Below are 18770 nucleotides of genomic sequence, written 5' to 3' on the forward strand. Positions count from 1 at the left end.
TAACAGTCACTCATAAGACTGGCTTAATGTGGTCTTGTATACTGGAATTAAGACTAGTGAGTTAACATTCACTCATAAGACTGACTTGATGTGGTCTTGTATACTGGAGTTAAGCCTTGCAAGTTAACAGTCACTCATAAGACTGACCTGATGTGGTCTTGTATACTGGAATTAAGCCTTGCAAGTTAAAAGTCACTCATAAGACCGGCTTAATGTGGTCTTGTATACTGGAATTAAGCCTTGTGAGTTAACATTTATTCATAAGACTGACTTGATGTGGTCTTGTATACTGGAATTAAGTCTTGCAAGTTAACATTCACTCATAAGACTGACTTGATGTGGTCTTGTATACTGGAATTAAGCGCTGTAAGTTAACATTTATTCATAAGACTGACTTGATATGGTCTTGTATACTGGAATTAAGCCTTGTAAGTTAACAGTCACTCATATGACTGACTTGATGTGGTCTTGTATACTGGAATTAAGTGTTGTAAGTTAACATTTATTCATAAGTCTGACTTGATGTGGTCTTGTATACTGGAATTAAGCCTTGCAAGTTAACATTTGTTCATAAGACTGACTTGATGTGGTCTTGTATACTGGAATTAAGCCTTGTAAGTTAAAAGTCACTCATAAGACTGGCTTAATGTGGTCTTGTATACTGGAATTAAGACTAGTAAGTTAACATTCATTCATAAGACTGACTTGATGTGGTCTTGTATACTGGAGTTAAGCCTTGCAAGTTAACAGTCACTCATAAGACTGACCTGATGTGGTCTTGTATACTGGAATTAAGACTAGCGAGTTAAAAGTGACTCATAAGACTGGTTTAATGTGGTCTTGTATACTGGAATTAAGACTAGTGAGTTAACATTCACTCATAAGACTGACTTGATGTGGTCTTGTATACTGGAGTTAAGCCTGGCAAGTTAACAGTCACTCATAAGACTGATCTGATGTGGTCTTGTATACTGGAATTAAGCGTTGTAAGTTAACATTTATTCATAAGACTGACTTGATGTGGTCATGTATACTGGAATTAAGCCTTGCAAGTTAACATTCACTCATAAGACTGACTTGATGTGGTCTTGTATACTGGAGTTAAGCCTTGTGAGTTAACATTTATTCATAAGACTGACTTGATGTAGTCTTGTATACTGGAATTAAGCCTTGCAAGTTAACAGTCACTCATAGGACTGACCTGATGTGGTCTTGTATACTGGAATTAAGCGTTGTAAGTTAAGATTTATTCATAAGACTGACTTGATGTTGTCATGTATACTGGAATTAAGCCTTGCAAGTTAACATTCACTCATAAGACTGACTTGATGTGGTCTTGTATACTGGAATTAAGACTAGTGAGTTAGCATTCACTCATAAGACTGACTTGATGTGGTCTTGTATACTGGAATTAAGACTAGTGAGTTAACATTCACTCAAAAGACTGACTTGATGTGGTCTTGTATACTGGGATTAAGCCTTGTTAGTTAACATTCACTCATAAGACTGACTTGATGTGGTCTTGTATACTGGAATTAAGCCTTGTAAGTTAACAGTCACTCATAAGACTGACTTGATGTGGTCTTGTATACTGGAATTAAGCATTGTAAGTTAACATTTATTCATAAGACTGACTTGATGTGGTCTTGTATACTGGAATTAAGTCTTGCAAGTTAACATTTGTTCATAAGACTGACTTGATGCGGTCTTGTATACTAGAATTAAGCCTTGTAAGTTAACAGTCACTCATAAGACTGGCTTAATGTGGTCTTGTATACTGGAATTAAGACTAGTGAGTTAACATTCACTCATAAGACTGACTTGATGTGGTCTTGTATACTGGAATTAAGACTAGTGAGTTAACATTCACTCATAAGACTGAATTGATGTGGTCTTGTATACTGGAGTTAAGCCTTGCAAGTTAACAGTCACTCATGAGACTGACCTGATGTGGTCTTGTATACTGGAATTAAGCCTTGCAAGTTAAAAGTCACTCATAAGACTGGCTTAATGTGGTCTTGTATACTGGAATTAAGCCTTGTGAGTTAACATTTATTCATAAGACTGACTTGATGTGGTCTTGTATACTGGAATTAAGCGTTGTAAGTTAACATTTATTCATAAGACTGACTTGATGTGGTCTTGTATACTGGAATTAAGTCTTGCAAGTTAACATTTATTCATAAGACTGATTTGATGTGGTCTTGTATACTGGAATTAAGCCATGTAAGTTAAAAGTCACTCATAAGACTGGCTTAATGTGGTCTTGTATACTGGAATTAAGACTAGTGAGTTAACATTCACTCATAAGACTGACTTGATGTGGTCTTGTATACTGGAATTAAGCATTGTAAGTTAACAGTCACTCATAAGACTGACTTGATGTGGTCTTGTATACTGGAATTAAGTGCTGTAAGTTAACATTTATTCATAAGACTGACTTGGTATGGTTTTGTATACTGGAATTAAGCCTTGCAAGTTAACAGTCACTGATAAGACTGATCTGATGTGGTCTTGTATACTGGAATTAAGCGTTGTAAGTTAACATTTATTCATAAGACTGACTTGATGTGGTCATGTATACTGGAATTAAGCCTTGCAAGTTAACATTCACTCATAAGACTGACTTGATGTGGTCTTGTATACTGGAGTTAAGCCTTGTGAGTTAACATTTATTCATAAGACTGACTTGATGTGGTCTTGTATACTGGAATTAAGTCTTGCAAGTTAACATTCACTCATAAGACTGACTTGATGTGGTCTTGTATACTGGAGTTAAGCCTTGCAAGTTAACAGTCACTCATAAGACTGACCTGATGTGGTCTTGTGTACTGGAATTAAGCCTTGTGAGTTAACATTTATTCATAAGACTGACTTGATGTGGTCTTGTATACTGGAATTAAGTCTTGCAAGTTAACAGTCACTCATAAGACTGACCTGATGTGGTCTTGTATACTGGAATTAAGACTAGCGAGTTAAAAGTGACTCATAAGACTGGTTTAATGTGGTCTTGTATACTGGAATTAAGACTAGTGAGTTAACATTCACTCATAAGACTGACTTGATGTGGTCTTGTATACTGGAGTTAAGCCTGGCAAGTTAACAGTCACTCATAAGACTGACCTGATGTGGTCTTGTATACTGGAATTAAGCATTGTAAGTTAAGATTTATTCATAAGACTGACTTGATGTTGTCATGTATACTGGAATTAAGCCTTGCAAGTTAACATTCACTCATAAGACTGACTTGATGTGGTCTTGTATACTGGAGTTAAGCCTTGTGAGTTAACATTTATTCATAAGACTGACTTGATGTGGTGTTGTATAATGGAATTAAGCCTTGCAAGTTAAGTCACTCATAAGACTGACTTGATGTGGTCTTGTATACTGGAATTATGCCTTGTGAGTTAACATTTATTCATAAGACTGACTTGATGTGGTCTTGTATACTGGAATTAAGCCTTGCAAGTTAACAGTCACTCATAAGACTGACCTGATGTGGTCTTGTATACTGGAATTAAGCGTTGTAAGTTAAGATTTATTCATAAGACTGACTTGATGTTGTCATATATACTGGAATTAAGCCTTGCAAGTTAACATTCACTCATAAGACTGACTTGATGTGGTCTTGTATACTGGAGTTAAGCCTTGTGAGTTAACATTTATTCATAAGACTGACTTGATGTGGTGTTGTATAATGGAATTAAGCCTTGCAAGTTAACATTCACTCATAAGACTGACTTGATGTGGTCTTGTATACTGGAATTAAGCCTTGTGAGTTAACATTTATTCATAAGACTGACTTGATGTGGTCTTGTATACTGGAATTAAGCCTTGCAAGTTAACAGTCACTCATAAGACTGACCTGATGTGGTCTTCTATACTGGAATTAAGCCTTGTGAGTTAAAATTTATTCATAAGACTGACTTGATGTGGTCTTGTATACTGGAATTAAGACTAGTGAGTTAACAGTCACTCAAGACTGACTTGATGTGGTCTTGTATACTGGAATTAAGCATTGTAAGTTAACAGTCACTCATAAGACTGGCTTGATGTGGTCTTGTATAATGGATTTAAGCCTTGCAAGTTAAGTCACTCATAAGACTGACTTGATGTGGTCTTGTATACTTGAATTAAGCCTTGCAAGTTAACATTCACTCATAAGACTGACTTGATGTGGTCTTGTATACTGGAATTAAGCCTTGCGAGTTAACAGTTATTCATAAGACTGACTTGATGTGGTCTTGTATACTGGAATTAAGCCTTGCGAGTTAACAGTTATTCATAAGACCGACTTGATGTGGTCTTGTATACTGGAATTAAGCCTTGCAAGTTAACAGTTACTCATAAGACTGACTTGATGTGGTCTTGTGTACTGGAATTAAGCCTTGCGAGTTAACAGTTATTCATAAGACTGACTTGATGTGGTCTTGTGTACTGGAATTAAGCCTTGCGAGTTAACAGTTATTCATAGGACTGACTTGATGTGGTCTTGTGTACTGGAATTAAGCCTTGCGAGTTAACAGTTATTCATAGGACTGACTTGATGTGGTCTTGTGTACTGGAATTAAGCCTTGCGAGTTAACAGTTATTCATAGGACTGACTTGATGTGGTCTTGTGTACTGGAATTAAGCCTTGCGAGTTAACAGTTATTCATAGGACTAACTTGAAGTAGTCCGGTATACTAGCATTCAGCCTAATGAGTTAACACTCATAATCTCAACTTGAAGTGGTTTTCTATAATGGAATTAAGCCTACTGAATGAACAGTTTCTTAGAGGATGAACTTGATGTGGTCATGTATACTGGCATAAGACTAGTATTAAGATAAGCCTAATGACATACCAATTACTTGTAGTACCAACTTGATTTGGTCTTGTATACTGGCATAAGACTGGTATTGTAAGCCTAATGACATAACAATTACTTGTAGCACCAACTTGATTTGGTCTTGTATACTGGCATAAGACTGGTATTGTAAGCCTAATGACATAACAATTACTTGTAGTACCAACTTGATTTGGTCTTGTATACTGGCATAAGACTGGTATTGTAAGCCTAATGACATAACAATTACTTGTAGTACCAACTTGATTTGGTCTTGTATACTGGCATAAGACTGGTATTGTAAGCCTAATGACATAACAATTACTTGTAGTACCAACTTGATTTGGTCTTGTATACTGGCATAAGACTGGTATTGTAAGCCTAATGACATAACAATTACTTGTAGGACCAACTTGGTGTGGTCTTGTATACTGGCATTCAGTAAGATGAATTAAGAATCACTCATAAGACCAACTTGATGTACTTATTTTCATATGTGCATAAGGCAAGGAATGCATCATAATACAGTAATTGTATTTATGCCTAGTTATTCAGGTTTTAAGGGATAATAATGATTAACCAGTCATAGCAAAGTTATAAAGGAAGCAGAAAAAATTACAGAACAATGTAATATAAATAGATAATTATTCAAAGTGATTAACTAATTATTAACAGAAAATTACTAAAAGAGTGCATTTTATATCTTTCACTTCAAATTATTCCTGCAAGAATAAATATAGGCCTGTGTGCTGTTAGGGCTAGTACCATATATGTTTACATATAGGTCTACTCCAGCTACAAACTGTATATATCCAGATAAACAACACCCTGATCTGCAGAGACATTATGCAGTAGCAGGTGAGAGTCTGTTTTTTGTTGTTGGACTAGGCCTATACACAAATATATATGGTGTATGCATGTCTGTACTGATTATCAAGATTATTGTTTTATTTCAGGTACACATTCTATCTCCAGATTTATAACCTCTTCATGTTGTTCTGGCTGGTGAATTTCTTCATGGCATTTGGACAGATGGCGCTAGCAGGAGCATTTGCATCCTATTACTGGGCCTGGGAAAAACCCAAAGATATCCCAATGTTTCCTCTGTTGTCATCCGTGGGGAGATGTTTTAGGTATGGTACATTGAAATGAATGCATATCAGAATGTCATTTGAGTTTTTGACTCGTGTACTTTTAGCTTCATTGTAAGAATAGCAGGAGGTCAAACCTATTAAAATCTATGCTAAACAGAATTTATTCACAAACAGAAAAATGTGGAGAAAAAATATTTGACACTACACTTACTTAACATATTTATTACAAAAATATTTAGTATTATGTTTCATGTGTTTCCAATATATATCAAGATAATGCTGTATTTTATTAAGTACATATTTCTGACTGCATAATAATATTGATATACCTGTTGATATACCCCTGGCTTCGCAGCATGTTTAATTGAAATTGGTTTGGTTTATTTTGGATTGGATTGGTCTAATTTGAATTGGTTTGGCAATATGACTAGCAGCAAGGCAATTGGAGTAAAGACTCTTCCACAAGGACACAACGTGTTAGCTGACCAGGTTAATCTGATAGCAAGATTGAAACATGAAACCATTCAATTGCTAGTCTGGTGCAATAACCACGAGTCACTGCAGTTCCTGTCTCCATTATTCACTTCTTAAACCTTTACCTCACAGAGTGTATGGCTTTATGGGTTGTCAGTATACATGTACCAAAGTTAAACAGTGCAATGTGCTATAAATAGAAAACCTGTTACATATTTGACCCCATACACATTGGCCTGCCTGTTAACACATTAACCCCTAGCGACGACTTTACGGGGCAGGAGGTAGTAGCCTAATGCCGAGCTCTGTGTCGTCATGGTCATGCATGATACACCAAAGTGGCTGGTATTATAGAAAAGTGGACAGATGTAGCTCTTCAATGATACCAAATAATCTGGTATATCTAGTTGCACTACAAAATACAGATTTAAAAACTTCATTTTTTGGACCCGACTTTTTTCTACTGAAAATTTGCTCATAGTTGGAATCCGATTTTGTGTCCGGATTTTAGACTTTTTGGTCTCAGATCTAAGGCAAACCAGTATGAACTGCAAACAGAGAGATGAGCCTTTGTAAAAAGTAGGATAAGATGGGCATTTGGAAAAATAATGGCTCCATTTTGCAGGAAAAAAAAAAAGAACTCCAACTTTTACCCTTTTGCTCATGCGCGAGTCAAATAGCCAATGAAAAACAATGTTTCTAACACAACTAGGCAGTATGTTATTGAAAGATCACCGGGGATTTGGTGTTTTCGCATCTATTCAGAAATAGCTTTCAAAATGTGTTTCCTACTTGATTTTCAGGCGAAAGACAAAAAGCTCCAGAGGTTAATGTGTTAACTGTAAAGCAGAATAGTGTATGTAACATTCCACATCAATTTTCACAATTTTACATTTTTAGTACACATCTGTTACGTAAAGAAAGATTTTTGAGTAAAATCTGATTGTTATTATATATAGCAGTATAATTATTTTTCATAGAAGAATATTTTTGTGATTCAAAATCTTGAGGAAACTTGTTCACCATCAAGCCAGTGATGCCATGTGACCAGCCATAGCCGCCATTTCTCATACTTGAAATTTACAAGTTCTTTGTCTACATTTACATCACTAAATCATCTGAATTGTTTATTGATAAAAACTCATTGTTGCCTACATCAGTATAAGAGCCTTTATCTAAATTATTCAAGCTTTCATAGTAGTGATTCTAATTGTGCTAACTCAAGTACTGAATGACATCTGTGGCCTCCATTTTGGAGAGTGGAGAATCCAACCTAGTTACTTTAAATAGCAGATTACAATTAGAGCTTGCACAGTGACCATGTGATCCAATGTAATGGTCATTGACATCAGTGAAAGTAGTATCTAATAGGGGTTTTTCCCAAAGGTGACGCTTCGAAACCCAGCACAAAATGGCTGACGTTAATAGCAGGCATTGAAAGGCGCTTCCATGAGAATGGAGTAGAGGTGCCCAAAGGTGGATATATGAGATAAAGGGTTAAGACAGTAGGTTGCATTGATCCAGTTTGATTTTGAAAGTTTGCAGATGGAATAAAGCTGATTTACTTGAAAATGAAAAAGATAAGCTTGAACTGACAACATTTCTGAATCGATAAACTGGCTGGGAACTTAGCATCCATTTATTTAAATCATTGGTTCCCAACCTCCAGGTATTGATGTTTTTGAAGGGTTGCCAGGTTTCTTTTAGGGGGCAAAACTTATGAAGATTTGGAATTGGTGTCATGAGGCTTGAAAAAAATTATTTTTTTTGAGTTGTGTTCAAAAAAGATTGGGATCCACTGAATCTTGTAGATGTTAAACTTACTGTCAGGCCACAAATGCGAGTCCTATCAGACTTGGAATTAAGCAGCCATTATTATTGTGTACTGACAGTTTGCTTTGAGGATATTTTAAGCTCTTTAGAACAGTTGCGGATTTCAATTTATTGTAGGCAAGATTTTTGTATGTGTATGCAGATAACTTTCTTATTCCCCCAACCAAACATCTGTGAGGATAGAACAGTAATGATGTCAGTCCATGTGTCCATCTAGCTATCTGTGTGTCTATCCATCCTGTCATCCATCCATTCATAAATAAGTTGTTTTCCACAAAATAAATTTAGTTTGGCATGGGCTTTTTTTTCTTCATTAAACTGCTTATGTACTTTACATAATTGGTGGAGGCCATTTGATTTGGGGGTGCTGCCAGGCAAATGGTCATAATCACTTAAGCAGAAAATATGATTTTCATTTCAAGTAAAGTCAAGTTTCCTTGACCTAATTTTTATCTCACTTTATAGGTGGACTTCACTTGAGCAAGGGCAGCTTCTATTTGATTCTGTAGCCAGAAGGTGACAGGTCAAGATAACTGGGACCAACATAATAATTTTTGCTTTCTTGATTCAGCTTTCCTCAAACTTGATTAGTTGTCACCATGTAGGCAAACACCTCTCTACTGATCCTTTGGGGCCCCAAGTGGTCTAAAGTGCTCACTGTTCCGGATCACTGCCATCTCACCTCTGCGTGGGTTCAAGTCTCAGGCTTGGCTAATGTGGGTACGTGAGAAAGCTTACCAGTAGCTTCTCGTGGGTCGGTGGTTCTTCCCAGGGTTTCCCAGGGTTCTTCCTCCACCAGTAATACTGGCCATCATTTATAGCCTATCTTGTGCTGAAAAATGGCATTTAACCCTACAACAACTACAACAACTGATTCTTTGAGTCCAGAGGTCAGGGTGAAGGTCACTGGAGCTAAAATTCTCATTTTAAGCTCCTATGTCCATTTTTCATAGATTTCTGGCACAATATTTTGTTAAACTTCACAATTGCGTTACACTTATGGAAGGGGAGGGCAGGGATCAGCCATTATTCTAATGGCTAATTTTAGATTCTCAAGTCAATGCTGCATTTTTTCAGAGGTTTTTAAAATAAATTTTTCAACTTAGATTTTTCAAAAATCTTTAAAAATGATTAAGCAAAAACTCTCAGCAGTAGATAAATATAATGAGAGAGGCACATTTGAATATATATGTTGATGACCTGATTACTTGTTGATGCCATGATGGCAACTTTTCAAACTTTCATAAGTTTTTGAACTTCATGGATTTAAATTTCCTGGTCTGCATTGGGAGAGAATATGTATTTTCAAAATACAGGTCCAGTTTTAAAATGACAGAATGGTCATGGAGGGTGTCTTGGCTTATCTAGCTACAATAATAACTTTTGCAGAGAATCATTTTATATTTTGATAAAAATTGAATTTTGATAGAGTAAAATGCACATTAAAGGTATTGTCACGTGTAATTATGAATCCTACTGTGAGAATGATCTCTAATGACATCTCCCCTTTCTCTTTGTAATAATGATAATAATGATAATAATGATGATTCATCTTATTGTTATTATTCGTATTATTATTTCAAGGTACCAGAATTCAGAGGTGCATTTGACATTCTGTTAAGGATTTAAAGACACATTTTTATGTGTAATACAGCATTATTCAGGTTGAGTGAAAGGTTGATGTTTTTGTTAAAGATTTGTTTTTGTTTCAAGGCAGAGTCATTGGATTTACTTGGGTTGATTTCAGTTAGATTGCATATTTTTCTTATTTTCAGCTAAAAGTCTGTGGTCAGTGATATTATAATGGGCCTTACGATTTAGATACCTTATTATTTGGGATAACCAGTATTATGTAGTACATTATTTGTTTTGTTTTTAAATGCTTTGATAGCTGTAATGTTTTTATGATTATTCCAACACAGGTATCACCTGGGTACCTTGGCCTTTGGATCATTGATCGTTGCCATCATTCAGATTATTAGAGTCATGTTGGAGTATATTGAAGCGAAATTAAAGGAGGCTGAGAACCCTGTGGCAAAATGCATTGTAAAGTAAGTTTGCATGCTGTAGTAGTTCCATTTCTTTCACAGTGAAATAATAAAATTGGTTTTCATTTGCATCATACACTGGTAACTTTGTATAATGTGGACATTAGTGAAAGGGAGATCATTCTTTATTAACTTTAAAATTCGTACATTTCTTCTAACAAAGGAATCAATGAGAAAAATCGATGATGCCTATAATCACTGTCTTATCAAATGCAGTAAAGATGTGCAGGTAAAATTGTTTGTTTTACATGTAGCTATTATTAATATATTTTTTGGCTGCAATAAAGATGTAATAAAGTTATTTCTCCTTCAACTATATTCCCCCATCACAATAACATTAAGAGTACTGCTACCTTCTTAATCTAGCCTACTAAAAGATGAAGGGCAATAACTCTTGCCCATTACCTTCTCTTGCTGCTGTCAGGTCTCACTGGACAGTTTATCTGGTGAATTTTCATCTGACAATGACCTATTGCAGAAAAATGAGAATAATTTTGCACTGAAGATACAAATAAACAAACTAATGATTTTTGTAGAAAGCATGCATGTGAGATTTTGACTAAGGCAATCAGGTTAATTCCTTATGCAACTGTTGGTTTTTATACTGAACCAACACTGCCACCAACCCCTATTTTTCATTCATATTTGAATGCAAAGACCTATTTTGAATATTTTCCTGTGACAAGGCAGCTAAAAGAATCAGTACCTTATGCATGAATAAAGTTCACTAGTACTAAAACAAATTAGCATACTTTTCATCACCCATCAACCATCTAGATTTTTAGATATTTACCTCTGTAGCAGACACATGTAAATACATAAGCCATGTCAGCTGCTCATTTGCAGCCCACGTTACGCATTTGATCTCCAATGCTCATCTAATTGTGAAAGGCAGTCACCAACAAGCCAACCTATTTCCAAGCCTAACTCAAAGTAAATCTAAACCACATTATAGATTTAGCTTATGTGTGAATTTATAAATGCTAGGCTTGTGGTAATTAGGTTCATGCCATCTACCTTTAAAATTAGGAAGGTGTCAAAATACGAAACTATCCAGTGAAACCTCAAGTATTGCCAGTTTGTAAGCTTCACGGTCATACAGTCAACTTCATTCAAAACACCTATCATTTCATGCCAATACTGAACTTGAAACATTCATCCAGAAATTTAAATTTATATTGGTAATTAATCATTCCTCTACAGGCAGTACACATTATTTTTTTAATTTTTCTACTTCTTCAAGAATTTGTCCCTTCCTCAAACTTTGTCTGTTTAGACCACATGGTTTAACATGCTATCATTTATGCATGTAATGATCCATATTTTCCTGTACATTGCCTTTGGTTCACTCACCCAGTTGGTAATGGGTGTTTTAGTAACTTACTGACAAGCTGCAATGATAATTTATACATTTTGGGGGGTTTTGTTTTGCTTATTTTGTTGCTTCATTGAGCATGTTAACAAAGTGTAATAAACGCAACAAGTTCAAAAGACATGCTTGATTCTTACATGTACAAATTGTTGTTCATCAGTACCATGCAATGTGTGTGCCATATGGTCTGAGAGTATATGGACTAGGTTTTGTAGAAGTCAACAAAAGGCAAACAAAAGGAAAAGAAAAGAGGGAGATGATAATTCTCTAATTAAATTCTGGGCAGATTTGCCCCATTATCCCTCTCTTATTCCTACAAGGAATTATGATGCATTGGGGAGAGTACCGCATTTCTAGGCAGCCCAGGAGGTGCAAGTCACGTTGCATATCAAAGCAAGACCTTCAGGCCTGGAAGTTAGGGTACATGTTTATTTAATTGGTCCATCCTGTACTTTGTCATGTTTTTATACAAAATTTACTCCAATGCCTTTTTTGTACTGAACTCTGGATAACAATTTAGAGGTTGTTGACATGTCTGCCCCATATTTTTTTATTAAATTTACAAGAAATTCTTTCAGGCTACATTGAAGCTTGTTCAAAATATTGTTGCCATATCTTCTATGCTAGATTTGGCCACATTGTTGATACAGGGAAATGAGCATGCCTGGGAAGCAATCATACCAGTTGCTAAGGTCATAAACAGGGCAGCTCACCATTCCTTGACCTGATACAATTTAACAAATTTACATGCCATGCCACCCAAGCCATATCATCATATCATACCCGGCATTACAGATGATGCTGTTTGGCTTTCCATTAGTCTTTAGGGGTAAGTCTGAGGAAGTTCAGAGAATGCCACTCTAATCCACCCCTGCCAAAGCAGAAGGACCATAGGCAAACAAAGGAAATGGGATCTTTATGGCACAGGTTCAGTTCAGATCTCAACCTAATGCCAGGAGGGGATCAAAATATGCCCTCCGGAGGAATGGGTGATGTGATTCCAATCATTTTGGAGGGACTTAAGATTTTATTTAACTATCATTCTTATTCTTTCCCCTTCCAATATATGTGCTGTCAAGGGAACATGACAGTATTTTGTAAGAGATGTAGTTGCTTATTAACAAGAGGACTGTAAAAACTGAGAAAACTATGATCCTCAGAATTTGAAAAATATAATTTATATTGTAGATTTTTAAAAAAATTTATTAACAGCATTTTTCTGTTATTGTCTTTATTTCCTTGAGGCAGTTATATGTTTGCATTATTTAGGCATGTATCATTTTATCTGCAGAATTGGAGTGAACAAAATTCAGTCTCATGTTGCAAAAAAAGAAAAGTTTTGCTCGTATATCTGCCCATATAGCCCATGTTGTTTATTAAAAACATTTTATATCTTTATCAAAGAAACCATAAAATACCATTTCTAACACCACCCCTTTCACAAAGGAACCATAAAATACCATTTCTAACACCACCCCTTTCACAAAGGAACCATAAAATACCATTTCTAACACCACCTCTTTGACAAAGGAACCATAAAATACCATTTCTAACACCACCTCTTTCACAAAGGAACCATAAAATATCATTTCTAACACCACCCCTTTCACAAAGATGAAGTGATTAATGCCTGAGCTTTGCTGCTATTATTGAACTGATCTGTTTAATTATCTCGACAAAACTAAAAACTTTTGTTGAACTTATCAGTTTCATCATCCCTGACAACTAAAATGAAAGCTGATCTGTTTCACAATCCCTGACAGCTAAAGTGAAGACTCATCTGTTTTAGTATCCCTGATGACTAAAATGAAAACTGATTGGTTTCATTATCCCTGACAACTAATTAAAAACTGATCAGTTTCATCATCCCTGGCAACTAAATTAAAAACTGATCAGTTTCATCATCCCTGACAACTGAAATGAAAACTGATCAGTTTCATTATCCCTCACAACTAAATTGAAACCTGATCAGTTTCATCATCGCTGACAATTAATTGAAAACTGATCAGTTTCATCATCCCTGACAACTAAATTGAAAACTGATTAGTTTCATTATCCCTGGCAACTAAATTAAAAACTGATCAGTTTCATCATCCCTGACAACTAAATTGAAACCTGATCAGTTTCATCATCCCTGACAACTAAATTGAAACCTGGTCAGTTTCATCATCCCTGACAACTAAATTAAAAACTGATGAGTTTCATCATCCCTGGCAACTAAATTAAAAACTGATCAGTTTCATCATCCCTGACAACTAAATTGAAACCTGATCAGTTTCATCATCCCTGACAACTAAGTTGAAACCTGATCAGTTTCATCATCCCTGGCAACTAAAATAAAACTGATCAGTTTCATCATCCCTGACAACTAAATTGAAAACTGATCAGTTTCATTATCCCTGGCAACTAAATTAAAAACTGATCAGTTTCATCATCCCTGACAACTAAATTGAAACCTGATCAGTTTCATCATCCCTGACAACTAAATTGAAACCTGATCAGTTTCATCATCCCTGACAACTAAATTGAAACCTGGTCAGTTTCATCATCCCTGACAACTAAATTAAAAACTGATGAGTTTCATCATCCCTGGCAACTAAATTAAAAACTGATCAGTTTCATCATCCCTGACAACTAAATTGAAACCTGATCAGTTTCATCATCCCTGACAACTAAGTTGAAACCTGATCAGTTTCATCATCCCTGGTAACTAAAATAAAACTGATCAGTTTCATCATCCCTGACAACTAAATTGAAAACTGATCAGTTTCATTATCCCTGACAACTAAAATGAAAACTGATCAGTTTCATCATCCCTGGCAACTAAATTAAAAACTGATCAGTTTCATCATCCCTGACAACTAAATTGAAACCTGATCAGTTTCATCATCCCTGACAACTAAGTTGAAACCTGATCAGTTTCATCATCCCTGGCAACTAAAATAAAACTGATCAGTTTCATCATCCCTGACAACTAAATTGAAAACTGATCAGTTTCATTATCCCTGACAACTAAAATCAAAACTTGTAATTATACTATCTTTTTTGGCAGTGTCAAATTTTAAAGAATTCAGTACTACAGTATATTTGGGCATGGAAAATTATTTATTTAAAATATTTGTTGCCACAATAAGTTTGCACAAAAGTTCTTTCTTGTGAAAATTGTGATTTTTAGTAATTCAATATATATTTTGTATCCATAGATGTCTCAAGTGCTGTTTCTGGTGCCTTGAGAAGTTTATCAAGTTCTTGAACAAAAATGCGTACATCTTGGTGAGTATGAATAAGTATGTGAAGGTTCTTTTTTATTTTCATTTCTTCTGTCAATTACCTGGCTTGTAGTACAGTCTATTGTACATTTTGACAAGAACCATAATAGCTCATTTGGTGAAGTGTTGGTTCAGTGCCCACCAAGGCCAGTCCAAGTTAACTGCTTCATTGTATCATGGGGAGAAGGTACTTAGCTCCCATTTCCTTGGTATGCTGTATGTAATGTGTCAAAGTAGATTAAAACTTAAAAATAAAAAACAAACTGTTGTTACAATATAAAATGTGCTTTCAAAGCCATGAATACATGCATATTTATACAAGATTTTGTAACTTTCATTACCTACATTTGCATCTTTTACAAAGACGATATAAAGAGTGGATTACTAAAAGTGAGAGAGAAAATGCCAAAATTAGAATATGAATTGTAGATGAATACTCATAATAATCACAGAATAAGAAATAGAACAAATGTTAATACAGAATCTGGGGACCCCAAGTGGCCGAGTGGTCTAAAGCACTCTCCATTACGGATCACTGCCATCTCACCTCTGTCTATGTGGGTTTGAGTCTCGGATTCAGCCAGTGTGGGTATGTGAGAAAGCCAGTGGCTTCTCGTGGGTCAGTGGTTCTTTCCGGGGTTTTCCCGGGTTCTTCCTCCACCATTAATACTAGCCGCCATGTATAGCCTATCGTATGCTGAAAAATGGCATTAAACCATACAACAACAACAGAATCTGAGTATGTATCAGAGATTCAAAAATATATAGTTTTAAAAAATACACAAAAGGGAAGAAATGTTAAAATAGCAGATTTTACACTTTCTTACTTTATCTTTCTTTCATAAATACATGTACCTATTTTTATATGACATGTCTATAGTGTTATTTATATTAATGTACCCATATAAGAATTTCAAATGTCTGATACCTGTAATAACACATAATGATATCACAAATGATCTCATGTCATGCCAATGAAAGGGACAACAACTAACATATCTGAATGGTTTGGTGAGATCATTCAGTATTTGGCATCATGCAGTAAATAGAATCTTACAATTGTGCTCATTTAAAAAAAATTGATAAAACACATCAAATAATTTAAGTCTTTCACACACCAAACGTTGTTTCATTTGAAACTCATTGGTTTATTTCAGTCTTTCACACACCAAGCCTTGTTTCATTTAAAACTCATTGGATTATTTCTGTCTTTCACACACCAAGCCTTGTTTCATTTAAAACTCATTGGATTATTTAAGTCTTTCACACCAAGCCTTGTTTCATTTGAAACTCATTGGATTATTTCAGTCTTTCACACACAAAGCCTTGTTTCATTTAAAACTCATTGGATTATTTCAGTCTTTCACACACAAAGCCTTGTTTCATTTAAAACTCATTGGATTATTTCAGTCTTTCACACACAAAGCCTTGTTTCATTTAAAACTCATTGGATTATTTCAGTCTTTCACACATCGACCTTTGTTTGTTTTGGTTTAGTTGTTTAAGACACTTCAGAATGTAGTTTTGTCATGCTGAGGCAGTTATAGTAAAGTGCCATGCCCACGAACACACATAGGTAGCTGATCAGGGCTGATACAGCAGTAGGAATTGAACACATACCTTCGTGTCACAAGTGACTCAATCTTCATAGTCATGGTGTGTCTTGATCATCATGTTGTTGTATCTGTTGTGTCATATTTATGTACTTTGCATCATTCTCTGACAGACATTCACATATTTGAAAAAATGCACAGAACGCCATGATGGAAAAGTGACTAGGCACCTTGTTATCTCAGAGTGTGAGAGGTCTACAGTGTCACATCTCAGTGTGAAAGGTGTACAGTGTCACATCTCAGTGTGAAAGGTGTACAGTGTCACATCTCAGTGTGAAAGGTGTACAGTGTCACATCTCATTGTGAAAGGTGTACAATGTTATATCTCAGCGTGAAAGGTGTACAATGCCATATCTCGGTGTGAAAGGTGTACAATGTTGCATCACAGCGTTAAAGGTGTACAGTGTCACATCTCACTGTGAAAGGTGTACAGTGTCATATCTTAGTCTGAAAGGTGTACAATGTCATACCTCAAGAGTGTGAAAGGTGTACAATATCACATCTCAGAATGTGAAAGGTGTACAGTGTCATTATCTCAGAGTGTGAAAGGTGTACAATGTCACATCTCAGTTTGAAATGTGTACAATGTCACATCTCAGAGTGTGAAAGGTGTACAGTGTCACATCTCAGAGTGTGAAGGTGTACAATGTCAAATCTCAGTTTGAAAGGTGTACAATGTCACATCTCACAATGTGAAAGGTGTACAATGTCACATCTCACAATGTGAAAGGTGTACAATGTCACATCTCACAATGTGAAAGGTGTACAATGTATATTCTCAGAGTGTGAAAGGTGTACAGTGTCAATAACTGCTTGATTTGCAGCTTTTGGCTTTCATTCTGCAATGTTATCTCCTCATCCATCCAAACCATTCTGTTATCTCCTTATCCATCCAAACCATTGTTATCTCCTCTCCCATCCAAACCATTCTGTTATGACCTACCCTTCCAATCCATTCTGTTATCTCTTGTCCCTTCCAAACCATTTTGTTATGTCCTACCCTTCCAAACCATTCCTTTATGTCCTACCCTTCCAAACCATTTTGATACCTACTTCCCCCTCCAAACCATTATGTTACCTCCTATCCTTCCTAGATTATAATTCTCCTGATTCAACAGTGTCAGTGGCACTCTCTGTCAATTACCAATATCCTAAATAAACTTAGTCATTGGTACTTTTCTATAATGTTACAGTCATCCTGAACAAACTTCATCATTGATCATTGACTCTTTTCTGTCAGATCACAGGGATCTTAAATCAACTTTGTCGCTGGCCTTTTTCTGTCAGATCACAGGGATCCTAAATCAACTTTGACACTGGCCTTTTTCTATCAGATCACAGGGATCCTGAATCAACTTTGTCACTGGCCTTTTTCTGTCAGATCACAGGGATCCTAAATCAACTTTGTCGCTGGCCTTTTTCTGTCAGATCACAGGGATCCTAAATCAACTTTGTTGCTGGCCTTTTTCTGTCAGATCACAGGGATCCTAAATCAACTTTGTTGCTGGCCTTTTTCTGTCAGATCACAGGGATCCTAAATCAACTTTGACACTGGCCTTTTTCTATCAGATCACAGGGATCCTGAATCAACTTTGTCACTGGCCTTTTTCTGTCAGATCACAGGGATCCTAAATCAACTTTGTCGCTGGCCTTTTTCTGTCAGATCACAGGGATCCTAAATCAACTTTGTTGCTGGCCTTTTTCTGTCAGATCACAGGGATCCTAAATCAACTTTGTTGCTGGCCTTTTTCTGTCAGATCACAGGGGTCCTCAATCAGTTTTATTGTTGGTCTTTTTCTGTCAGATTACAAGCAAACAAGATGTGTGTTTGTAAAATATATTTGTCCCCACTACTCCCCATTAGACCAAAATTGTTACACACAAAAGAGTGCAAAAATGCATGAAATTGTGAATAATAAATCTGATTCCATGAAAATCTATATGGGTAGAAACATACAAAATCTATATGGGTAGATACTTACAAAATCTATATGGGTAGATGCATACAAAATCTATATGGGTAGATACATACAAAATCTATATGGGTAGATACATACAAAATCTGTATGGGTTCACACATACAAAATCTATATTGGTAGATACATACAAAATCTGTATGGGTTCACACATACAAAATCTATATGGGTAGATACATACAAAATCTGTATGGGTATATAACTACAAAATCTATATGGGTAGATACATAACAAATCTATATGGGTAGATACATAACAGATCTA

The 18770-nt window shown here is 35.7% G+C and overlaps 1 protein-coding gene across 3 annotated transcripts in view; it reads left to right on the plus strand.

Moving 5' to 3' along the window:
• Positions 1-18770, plus strand: part of LOC149780199 (choline transporter-like protein 4) — a 234626-nt gene that overhangs the window by 172592 nt on the left and 43264 nt on the right. For all 3 annotated transcript variants that reach the window (XM_089936955.1, XM_089936953.1, XM_089936954.1), the window contains exons 16-18: positions 5784-5960; positions 10151-10279; positions 14852-14921. In XM_089936955.1, the coding sequence (XP_089793081.1) occupies positions 5784-5960; positions 10151-10279; positions 14852-14921 (376 nt within the window). The remainder of the gene's footprint in view (positions 1-5783; positions 5961-10150; positions 10280-14851; positions 14922-18770) is intronic.

The sequence above is a fragment of the Sinohyriopsis cumingii genome, chromosome 16 (assembly GCF_028554795.1).
Source record: "Sinohyriopsis cumingii isolate HCF-2022 chromosome 16, ASM2855479v2, whole genome shotgun sequence".
Classification (NCBI taxonomy): Eukaryota; Metazoa; Mollusca; class Bivalvia; order Unionida; family Unionidae; genus Sinohyriopsis; species Sinohyriopsis cumingii.